General features: G+C 57.3%; 4 protein-coding genes across 4 annotated transcripts; 3 read left to right on the plus strand and 1 right to left on the minus strand.

The window, feature by feature from the left end:
• Positions 1–1427: 1427 nt before the first annotated feature.
• On the plus strand, positions 1428–2021 carry CGCS363_v001347 (uncharacterized protein; the record flags this gene model as incomplete). Its single annotated transcript, XM_036633196.1, has 1 exon — positions 1428–2021. The coding sequence occupies one exon, from the start codon at positions 1428–1430 to the stop codon at positions 2019–2021; it is 594 nt and encodes a 197-aa protein (XP_036502876.1).
• Positions 2022–3065: 1044 nt separating this feature from the next.
• CGCS363_v001348 (Arylsulfatase) lies at positions 3066–4781 on the plus strand (the record flags this gene model as incomplete). The annotated part of the gene is made up of 3 exons (XM_036633197.1): positions 3066–3203; positions 3258–3842; positions 3909–4781. The coding sequence occupies 3 exons, from the start codon at positions 3066–3068 to the stop codon at positions 4779–4781; spliced, it is 1596 nt and encodes a 531-aa protein (XP_036502883.1).
• A 2143-nt stretch (positions 4782–6924) lies between these two features.
• On the plus strand, positions 6925–8319 carry set5-1 (SET domain-containing protein 5; the record flags this gene model as incomplete). The annotated part of the gene is made up of 2 exons (XM_036633198.1): positions 6925–7654; positions 7709–8319. 2 exons carry the CDS (start codon positions 6925–6927, stop codon positions 8317–8319), a joined length of 1341 nt encoding a protein of 446 aa, XP_036502884.1.
• Positions 8320–9005: 686 nt separating this feature from the next.
• CGCS363_v001350 (uncharacterized protein) lies at positions 9006–10470 on the minus strand (the record flags this gene model as incomplete). The annotated part of the gene is made up of 2 exons (XM_036633199.1): positions 9006–9688; positions 9741–10470. The coding sequence occupies 2 exons, from the start codon at positions 10468–10470 to the stop codon at positions 9006–9008; spliced, it is 1413 nt and encodes a 470-aa protein (XP_036501822.1).
• Positions 10471–11707: the final 1237 nt, after the last annotated feature.

Below are 11707 nucleotides of genomic sequence, written 5' to 3' on the forward strand. Positions count from 1 at the left end.
GGAGATGCTAACTTCCGCTCCGCTGGCTGGCCGCTGTCCTCTCTTGTCCTAGACCTAAGGTAGCCAGCTAGTCCTGGATGACGAGGTGGCCTGCCATGCCATGCCGTGCCGGGCAGTTTCTCTGTCCTTGATTTGTGCGGATTGCTGCTGGGTTGCAAAGTGGTAATCAAAACTAACATCCCAAAAAGAACATATAGGATCATTACAAAGTAGACCCCCCTGTCAGCCGCCCGCCCGCCCTGTGTTGTGCTTGCTGTGCTGTCTATCCATGTTATGCACCTCCGTCACTTGGTGCTGCAGCATTGCGCCGTACCTTACATTACCACTACCACATGCCGAGCGTGAATAGCACCAATGAATCCTCCCATGCGTACCCGTAAAGTGTGCCTGCCCAGGAAAGGAATGGCTCCATCGTTCGTTCCTATTCCTGCTTGGCCCCAGTGTCTCTTCCCAGTCCCAATCCCAGCGCTACCACCCAGCCAGCCTAGAACCCGGCACACACCTTTTTTTCCCCCCCAGCAGGCCGCCAGGCTCAGAGGACTCGAGGAGAGGTGCCCTGGACGGATTGGATGGAACCACCACACCGCACCCGCGCCAGCACCGCTTCTGGACCCGGCTGGCCATGGCTGCATGCTGGCTGAACCACACCCCCTGGTCGCTCATTTTCCAGGACATATCCTTCCTCACTTCCCTTCCGGATTCTTCTTCTCCTCTTCTTTCCCTTCCTTCTTCTTCAACAACTTTGTTCAATCGTCGTCGTCCTTGCTGTTACCGTTGCAGGACCGTGTTGTCATTCGCTCTCTATTAGCACCTACCCCAATACAGTCATTCCCTTAATCTCGTCCCTTTGGAATTCCAGCTCTTCACTCACTCGGCTGTCTTCCGTCCTATCGTTAATTCCGCTACTATCCTCCGATCAAGAAAATACCATACCAACCCATCCAAAAATACACACACGACACGAAAGACAAGTGCATTCTTTACGACTACTTCTGACGGCCCACCACCACCGAGAGAGGACTTAATCCCTTACGTATGTTCGAGACCTTAGCCAACGACCCTACCCACCACCCCTTTCGATTCCCCACGAGACACACCTTCTTCTGGGACTGGGACCCCTACCGAACGTCTGGAGCATTGCGTTGGCCGTTGGCCGGTGAAAGAAGGGAGACTCGGAATGCGGTCCCCCTTTGTGTGTTGCCTCACAATGCTCCAGAATGTCTCTGTTGCCCGCCCGTCGCACCCTCAAACAACACAGCCAGCGCAACAAGCCCCTCCGTCCTTCGCGATGCTAACATGATCTCCCCCGACAGTTTCGTTCCCTCTTTAATAATTACCTCGAATACCGCTCCCTTCCCCGCCTCCGGCCAACTCCACCAAAAGGGATATTCTCAGTAATTAATACCAAGCGTCACGAAGCCGCCACAATGCCTTCCATCCAGAACCTCATCTCCCGCAACAACTCCCCCGTTGTCCGCCGCAGCGATTCCCACATCGTTGTCCGCCGCGGCGACGACGACGGCGGCGACATGCTCAACCTCATGATCGTCGTCCTCGCCCTCATCTTCTTCGCCCTCCTCCTCATCTCCACACTCTTCCTCATGCGCCGTATGCGCAGGCAACAAAGGATGCAGGAGCAGATGCTTCCTACCTACCAGGAGGTCAAGAGCGTCAGAAACCACCACAACCTTACCATTCAGACAAGCCAGGACGGCCGCTCAAGCGTCCTGTACATCGGCGGAGAGAACGGTCGCTCCCCCATGCTCCAGAACCCCGCGTCCGCCCCTCACTCCCCCGACAACGTTCCCGAGATCCACATCACCTTCCCCGATGAGCAGGACGAGGGTGGCCGTCGCAAGAGCGGCCGCGTGTTGGTCGTCCGTGTCGGTGACGGCGGCTCCGTCGGCCTCGAGCCCGTCCGCGAGGAGCTCCCTGCCTACGAGAAGGACAGCAAGTCGCAATTCTACTCCGTCGACATGGACTCGATCGGCGGTCTCCGCGAGAAGGAGCGTTTCAACTAAGCTTCTCTCCGCTCGATTTTCATCTTTCACCGGAATTACACCTTCAAGTGTCCCATCTGCCCGGACAAAATCTGTACAGATCGGCACCCGCTGTACAAAAGCATTCAGCAATTTTCTCATGGCATGGCGTTCGACGACACACACTTTATACCCTGCGCACCGACGACTTGGATTCAATGCACCGCCCGCAGACGGAGGGTCCGGCTTGCGTTTGCGGCGTTTGTAGTGCATCGGACTTTTTGGATATGGCTCTGGGCGCAAAACATCACGTACATATAAACTTAACGACTACCCCGGGAGGCCTGTCCCGCGGTGTGAACTAGGATTCACCGTGTGGTGGAGGCGATCGTCGGGCTGTAGAATACCCGTATTCTCTAATGCTGTATAATTCCACCGTTCTCGATCTGCCTGCTTCTGGTGACGCTGTGACTTGTTGATGCAACGTGAGCAACCGCTGGCGATTAGCTCTGAATTAAGACGTTCAAACGATAAAGCTCGCTTCATTCGCTGGCTAGCCGCCTTGGTGTCCTTGGCATAGGTTAGTTGTCGAGAGAGCGAATCGCCGCACAGGAACCTCGCTCGTCTTGCAAGTCCGACCGCAGGTAGTTGATGTTGCTTATTTGACGGATCTACAAGGCTGCAAACTGACAGTGTTGATCATGGCACCCGGGTGACATATCGGTGGTTTACCGCAGAGATCGTCGACAACCCCGAATCAGATCACACCAACTCGACATGCTTGGACCCAGTTGTCAGGCCCCACCCTCGCCGGATCTCGCCGGGTAACATCCCCGGGTATCGGCTGTGCGACCTCTCGATGCGCATCGCCTTCTGAACGCCGCATCAACCAGTCGCAATCTTCAATTGAGATGACGAGTGGGTTAGCATGTCACAGAAGTGGATACGGCATCGTCGCGGGGTCGACCTCGTGGTCGCCTATATCTTGACTTGTGGCCCTCCACCGAGCCGTCCTCGCCTCTACGAGCGTCGTTCAAATCTCGATCCTGAGCAGTAGGCCGTCTTGCACATCTGCTCGTGGCCATCATGGCTCCGTCTTCCGAGATTCCTCCTCCCTATGAGCTGCCCCCAAAGCCCAGCGGGCTGAAGGTAGACAAGCCCAACTTCATCATCTTCATGCCAGACCAGCTCCGCTACGACTCACTGGGCTGCAACGGTAACAAGGTAAGCTTCTCCCTTCTCGCCCCTCATCTTCACCGCACTAACAAGAACCGCCAGATCGTCAAGACGCCGCACATTGACAGCTTCGCCGCGGAGGGCACCCGCTTCACCAACTGCTTCGTCCAGGCGTCCGTCTGCACGCAGTCCCGCTGCAGCATGTTCACCGGCAACTACCCCCACGTCTCGGGCCACCGCTCCCTCGAGAACCTCATCAAGCCCTGGGAGCCGAACCTTTTCCGCTCCCTCAAGGAAAAGGGCGGGTACCACGTCGCCTGCCTCGCGCCCCGCGGCGACACCTTCGCGCCGACGGTGACGGAGATGTCCCTGGACGAGTACGGCTTCCTCGAGACCCCCGAGTTCGTGCCGCGCTTCGCGGGCGGCGGTAGGGCGGAGCCGGAGGACAAGGAGGACATTTGGAAGAGGCTCTTCTACAAGGGGCTGAGGAACCCGAACGAGGCTCTGGATTATGACGATGCGGTCGTCAAGGGGGCGTTGAAGTGGCTGGAGCACCCGCCGACGGACAAGCCGTGGGTTCTCTTCATGCCGCTCATCTTCCCGCACTGCCCGTTCCAGGTGGAGGAGCCGTACTTTTCAATGTACAACCGTGGGGAGATGGGACAGCCGATCAAGCCCTCGGACAAGGTATGTGGTGATCTGCGAGGACGTGTCATTCAGGGGGAAGGACATCTTGACTAACACCACGGACAGACGGGCTACGAGCCGCGATACATGCAGCTGAACCGCGAACGCTACGGCACCCACCGCGCCACCCCTGAAATCTGGGCCGAGGTGATGGCGACCTACTACGGCATGATCTCCCGCCTGGACGACCAGTTCGGGCGCGTGGTCGAGCGCACCAAGGCCCTCGGCCACTGGGACTCCACCGTGACGCTCTTCTTCACGGACCACGGCGAGTACCTCGGCGACCACGGCATGATCGAGAAGTGGCCCTCGGGCCTGTCCGACTCGCTCACGCACGAGCCGCTCATCGTCGGCGGCGCGGGGCTGCCGGCCGGCGCGGTCTACGACGAAATGGCGGAGATGGTCGACCTGGTCCCGACGGTGTTCCAGTTTGCCGGCATCGGGGAGCACTTCCCGCACTGCGGCACGTCGCTAGCGGACATCCTGACGTCGGCGGGCAGGGATGGGAACGGGGACGTGATCAGGCACAAGGAGTTCGCCTTCACCGAGGGCGGCTTCCTGACGAGCGAGGAGCCGCTGCTGGAGCAGGCGCCGTATCCGTACGACATCAAGGCGGCGCTGCAGCACGAGGACACGACCGTCGTGGGCAAGAGCGTATCGTGCCGCGACAAGCGGTGGACGTTCATTTACAGGCTGTACGAGCCGGCGGAGCTGTACGACCGCGCGGGCGATACCGGCGAGCTTCACAACCTTGCCGAGGTCGCCGAGTACCAGGACGTGAGACGGCGGATGGAGAGCGTGGTTCTGAGGTGGATAGTAGCTAGTAGCGACTTCTTGCCGTGGCAGAAGGACCCGCGGTTCCCTGCTGTAGAGATGGAGAGCGTTGCAGATCAGTTCAGAAAGAGAGGCGGGGTGCTGGAGGAGAAGCCGAAGAACTGAGTGTTCAGTTTCCTGCCATGCCTTGTAGTTCATTCAGACGTCATTATCTCACTGGGGTTCGAATGCGTTTGCTCTCCGGGTGTGTCTCCACTCTGGACCGGGTCGGCCTCCGAACGGTGGATTCGAACACCGTAATCCGGTCCGGTGGTACCTACCTTAGCTAGTCACAGGAGCGATCAGGTTGATGATTCGCCAGCTAAGCTGTCACACAGCATCTAATCACCAACTGGGGCCAAGCAATTTGACAAGACGCGACAGCTCGCCTGGAATTTGGTTTGTGGAACCACTCCACACAATGAGGCACAGGAACTACCGACGGTCTGGAGCCAGCAGCAAGCCATTATTTGTAAAGGAGCGGCACGTCGAAGGCGGCGCAGGGTAAAGCGGCACGAGCAAGTCCAAGTGCAGCTGTAGGGGTGCGTCCTAGCCGCCACGATGGCCTTTGGCACGGATTTGCCCTGACATGCACAACCGCGGTCCTCGTCTTAAGTTTCCTTGACAATCTCGGTAGCATCTATTTCCAGGAACAAGTCATCAACCTGCATCTTGTCTGGTTTCCCTTGACAATTCGTTCGTGTTAATTCTCCTTCCATGCACATCCCGTCCCTGGGGGAAACTCTCCACCATGAAGATGACGAGACGGTGGACCCATCGGACCAGAGACAATCTGCTCCAAGATGCATGCATCGGGATTGTTCATGTGTGTGTGTTTTTAAATTTAACTTTAAACCACGAACATTCGACAGTGTGCAGAGGACATGCTACTCTTTCGGGAACATTTTGCTCGACTCTCCTTGGTGCCTGCTTTGTCTCGCAGCGCTGCGCCTGAAATCCTCCCACAGAAGCCGTTTGGAAACATTGCCCCATGCAGGGAAGGGGGAGCCAGGGTGCCCTTAGCTCCAGTGCTTAGCATCTTTTAGCTTGCAGCACCTGCAGCCAAAATGTCACTCTCGCCTAATAAGAAAGGTGCTTGTGTCACAGAACGTTCCCCCCCTTGGATCTGCAACAGGCCCCCTTTTCCCCCGACCCCACACATGCTGGAGAGCAAGAGATGCAGAGAGCACGCTGCAGACAGTACGGCCAACAGGCAGATAGCCAGAGGGTGGGAACGGGTCATCTGCTACACATCTGACACGACCGCACAACCCCCTCGAACGCCCATCAACGAGGATCTTGACACAAGAAACAAAAGAGCCCGCCCAAGGCACGCCGCGCCCCGGTTCCAGCACCTCAAACGATGCAAACAACCCCAGCGTCCCATTGGGCCGGGGCCTGAACGGCTCCTACGGCCCTGCCACGCTGGTCGCGACTCGCCTAGCCTTTCCCTCCCTTCGTCTTCGTTACAACTTCTGGTCAGCGTTACCCGAGGGGCCCGTCACATCTTGGGTCTTTTGGGAAACCTGGAGATTGCCACGGGGGCCACGGGCAGCGCCAGGAGGAAACAAGGAGCAAGACAAGACGAAAGGATGTGATCCGGAGCGGATCCAACGAACATGCTGTACGAAGTAGCAATCGCTAACCCAAGATTCCAGGAACGATCAGCGAATGAACGAATGGGTGCGCAGACAGAAGACAGACAGACTCACGCAAACCCCCCAGGCACAGACGGCACACGGCTTGCCAAACTTTTCCCAGGTTCCGGGGTTGACGAAGCTCGCGGACCTTGTCACGTCTTCCCGCACCCACACGAGCATCGCCATCGCCAATCCTGCTCTAGTATCCCATCCACAGTTGCTACTGATGCTGCTGCTGTTGCTACTGCTGCAAGCTTCCAAGGTTGCTTGCCTGCTGCCCATGCTGACCCCCCGCGAGCATCCCAAACGCTGGTCCAGCCCAGCCCAGCGCCGAGCTCGAACCCCGTCCCGCCATGCTTCAAGTCGAAGCGCGCCAAGGGTCCTGACGCTTCTGCTCTTAATGATCAACCTAGACTCTATATTATCCCATATCCCGCACACACCCGGACCTACTCATGAGCAGCAGAAGTCAGGTTGGGGTTCCGAGCATAGATTAATGGGACGAAGTCACGTCTCCTTTTCCATTCTGTCTTTCCTCTTCTAGTCCATCTCTTCGTTGCGTTGTGTAGATCACAATCGAGAAACTTCTTTGTAATTATCCAAACGACACCAAGCTTCTCCTCCTCATCATGAAGCCCTCACTCATCCTCCTGGGCGCCGGCTCCACCCTGGCTGCCCTGCGCGACTCAATTTCTTCCCGCCCCGACGAGATCTGCATCTCCTCGCAACTGCTGGCAGCGTCCTCCAGCAACCCGGTCTGCCGCAATAAGGACGGCCTCACTCTCTCACACTCTGACGAGGCCCAGAACCCGCTCAAGGGCTCCGCCACGAGCTTCAGCTGGACGAAGACGTCTCCCTGCTTCAAGAACGGCACCGAATCTCTCGAGTTCTGTATCTTCCATAGCCAAACCTACGGCAACAAGGGCATTTCCATCATCACCGACGCTGAGCGCGCGGCACACATTACCCGCAGCTGGGGATTCACGAAACCCGAGTCTCTGGAGGGTACCAACCAGCCCCTACAAAAGTATCATGTCGCCAAGGTCCCGGGCAAGGATTACGGTCTGGTCGCTACTGTACCCATCAAGCGCGGCGAGATCATCGTCAAGGAGACGGCCAGTCTGCTCATCGACTACGCCGCGTTCGCCAATGTGCCACCTGCGGAGATGAAGAAGATGCAGGCCCACGCCGTGGACTACCTCCCGTTCAACCACCGCAGCCAGTTCATGAACATGTCTGCCCACGGGTACCAGGGCGACCACCTGTCCATGGTCGACAAGATCCTCGTGACCAACTCGTTCGACGTTGAGATGGACGACGCCAAGCGTGACGACGACTTTTACGCCGTCTTCGTTAACAGTAAGTCTACATCCTTTGGCGTTCTGATGAATGACAGCTGACACATACCCAAAGCCTCCCGCATGAACCACGACTGCCGCCCCAACGTGGACTACTGGTTCGACCCCCGCACTCTCACCCAGCGCACCACCGCCATCCGCGACATCATGCCCGGCGAGGAGCTCACCCTCTCCTACATCGACCCCATGCAGACCCGCAAGGCCCGTCGTGAGCGCCTCCACGGCACCTGGGGCTTTCACTGCTCCTGCCACCACTGCACCCAGTCGCGCCTCAAGACGGACGCCTCGGACTTGCGCATCGAGCAGATCGCCCTCCTGCGCGAGGAGTTCAACGACTACACCCCGGCCTCCCGCGCGACGCCCCAGATGGCGGAGTTGCTCATCTCGCTGTACGAGCAGGAGCACAACTGGAGCTTGCTAAGCGAGGCGTACACGCTCGCCGCGATCGAGTATAACGGCATCGGCGAGCCGTGGCTCGCGACAAAGTACGCCCGGCTGGCGATCGAGTACGGCCTGACCACGCTGTGGGAGGGCCACGGGGACGTGATTGAGATGTCGAAGCTTGCCGAGGACCCGTGGGCCCACTGGAGCTGGATGCTCAGGACGCGCAAGCGCTACAGCTGGGGAGAGAAGCGGGTCGTCGAGGTCGACGAAGATGACGAGTAAACGAAACGGGATCGGGTTTCATGGCGAGATGGGTAAAAAGGAAAAACAACAACAACACATGTATCAAAATGTAGATGTGTGTATACACTGGTGCGATGTCATCGGTTTTGGGGGCGGGGTACCTTTTTGGAATCGGGCGTCAGGAAAAGGCGTTGGGGTTCTTTTCTCGGTTGGGACAGATAGCATTGGACATGAGACTGCAAAAAGAACACTTTCACTACTTCGATTTGTGCTTTTTACGCTGGTGATCTTGCTGTGTGTTTAATTGCTTGTGAGACGTCGTCATTATAAGTTGTCCATGTGCTCATGGCCGTATTTGCCTGGATCTCAAAGTCCAAGCACACGGTTCATATTGATTAAACGCACCGATCCCGACGTCATCTCTTAAGCAGCTCACTTCACGTGGTGAGGTGAGACTCACGTGCATCCCCCAAGTCGACACGTCAAGTCTTACATCGCAAGACAGGATCAAATCTTGAATCGTGTATCGTGATATGGAATTATCTATCGTAGAACGTCTTTATGATCATCATGCTTTACTTTCGTATGTTCTCAGCCTCTGTCCAGCGTGCCCTTCGTCGTGACCCGGGTATCAAAAGCCAAGCGATGCAAGCCACCCACAAACCTTGTCACTCCAAACTCCCAATCAAAATCGAACCAACAGGAAGAAAGAAAGGCAAAAAATTCTAAAAAGTTAGAGACGGGAGGTGAGGTGCTTTGCCATCTGTATGCCACGGCGTCGTGACTGTGCGGACTTCCAGCCTCGCCCCTGCGTGTCGTCTGGCCACCTCGATCCATGCCTCCATCGTCCGCTCCCACGGCCTGAAATCAAAACTGCTCGTCCACACAAGGCTGGCCTTATCACCGTTGACGCGGTACTCGAGCTCGTGCTTGCCGGCATACATCAGAGGCCGCTGCTTGATAATCATGTGTTTGAGCTTGGGCATTGTATAAGCCAGTCTCGCGGCGGCCAGCGAGACGCATTGCCGAAACTCGACGAGATCAGAAGACTCGTTAATGTCGTCGCCCTGTTTGTGCCATTCCGTGTTGTACCAAATAGACCCGTAGGATATGTTCAGGGTCTCGAGGCGCCAGTGTACTGGCTCGCAGAGCTTTGGAACGAATGGCTCCGTGTCATCGACACCGGAGGGCCAGTGAGGCTTCAAAAACTCGCGGATACGCACAACGTTGGTGATGTTCAAGTGCTTGAGAAAGTGGGCAGCTCTGCGCAACTTGTCGCAGAGCTTGGCACCGCTGTCGGCCTCTGCCAGGGTCTCGTGGGGGATATGGCGCCACGACGATATCGTGTTGGAAGAGATGGTGAGCTTCTCCAGAGAGAGCGGCCACGCCGCCATGGACCCAGCGAACTCTGAACATGGTCAGTGAAGGGCAGAGCAGCACACCCGGCGCCGGCAGCTTACGGTTAAAATGTATCTTGCGTGTCTCCTTTCTCCTATCTTTGAGAATGTCGAAAGATGCTTCCCGCAGGCACGGCAGCCTGGCCACGATGTCGGCGTGGGCGGCAGGCATCAGCGCGCGGTGGTTCTGAGGGCTCGCCAGGAATGAGCGAATAACGTCGACCCTTGGGAGCGGGTTGTTGCGGGCAAACTCCTCGTCGTGGCCAACGAAATCGATCCACGAGTCGGCGAAGCGCTTCTCGCCAATGTCTTTGATGTTCCATCTGCGTCTCTGCCAAAGCTCAAAGTTTGCGTTGCGAAGATCGCTCGGCGAGGATATACTCAGAGTCAAGTCGACGCCTTCCCGACAGGCCTCACTGAAAGTCCATGAACTCATCAAACGAAACAAACCATGAACGGCTTTGGTGAAGCACATGTTGTTCTCGAACTTGTCTTCCCAGGTCTCCTTCTTTTCGCAGGGATCATTGTCGTAATTTGGCAGCTGGACGTGGAGGTTGATTTGTTTCAATAGGCCGCGGCGAGAGCCGACCATATAGGCCTCGAACTCATTGAGGCTCTCTTGGGTGACACGCAGAGCAGAGAAGTTATATCGCTCGACGAGGGCTTGCCATTCCTTGCAGACGGAGGCATAGGGAGCGATGGACTCTTGCTCATCTGCATACCGCCAGTGGTCGACGAGAGACTCAACGACGGTGGCACGGAGTTCCGGGGGGAGCTGGTAGAACCTATCCATCATGCTCGCTCAGGCTGAGGCACCGTGTTTGGCAACTGGAGAGGCAAGGGCAGGAAAAGAGTGTCTGCTGGCCCTGCGGCGAGGCAGGTGAGGTTGCGGGATGAGACGACAGGAGGTTGACTTGAGTTCGGGTGTGGCCTGCCAGTCCGCTGAGGCTGTGGTCGGTAAGAGTCGGTCAGAGCGAGGCAGGGCGGCGTTGGTAGCGGCAGGCGGGGATGGTGCACCTGATCCGACCCTGGGCCTGAAGTGAGTAAGGTAAGGTGAGAGAGGTGCTGGACTGGACTGGACTGGAGGCCCAAGGTGACGGAGACCTGGAGGTACAAGCGCCAGAGCAAGTGGTTGGGTGTCGAAGGGAGGCTGTGGAAAGTACCTCCCCAACTCCCGCCTCTGACGGTCCGCCGGGATGTACAGCGCAGGGCCGTGTGCGTGACCCACTGGACCGTCGACAAGTACCGGGCCGCTCCTCAAAAAGGTGGTAATGAGTGAGGGACCTGTTATCGCAGAGTGCGGGGTCGACGTGGCAGGCGGCGGAAACTTTGGAGAGGTTCAAGCGTTGGCGGATTGCTGATGCTGTAATCGTGATGCTGGCCGTCAGGTCAGAGACTGAGGTGTAGGTAAAGGCAGGGTAGGTGGGTATGTGGTTGTTCAAGGCAAACGAGGAGCCTCCAGATGAAGGAGGTCACAAAGGAAGGCGCCTTGAGGTGTGTACCTCAGGACGGGAGGTTGTAGCCGTAACCACGGGGTACCTCCCGCCTCCCATCCCCCTCCTCACTGCACTGCACCGCTCCTCCTGCCAGCCGCCCCCTGCCGCCAAGTCTTATCGCAGCGCATGCCGTTATCTCAAGCGGGCCCCACTCCAAAAAGATGGATAAGGTAAGGTAAGGCGGTTATCGATACGACACTCAACCTGACTTTATCGATATGGGACCGACCTCCCTTAGGTGACTAACTACCTTACGGCGGATTAATAGTAGTCGACGAGCCATCATCTATCCAACACGGAGCAGGGCCAGCTTCTCTCGTCGACAATGATTCAAGGGTTCCGTTCCGTCCCGCAGATTAAAGGAATTGAGGGCCATCCAGTTTCGTAGTCTGTTCGGATGCCTCCAGGTTCCATAGTCAAGCATAAACCAGACTCGAGCCGATCTCCCAAAGATGCCAGGCCAGGCCAGCGCTTGACACACTGCTGGCTGCACTGAAGCGGCCCAGTGGCCACTTCTCCTGATCTGAGAGACAG

This window comes from Colletotrichum siamense (genome assembly GCF_013390195.1).
Source record: "Colletotrichum siamense strain Cg363 chromosome Unknown KSG_Cg363_contig01, whole genome shotgun sequence".
Taxonomy (NCBI): domain Eukaryota; kingdom Fungi; phylum Ascomycota; class Sordariomycetes; order Glomerellales; family Glomerellaceae; genus Colletotrichum; species Colletotrichum siamense.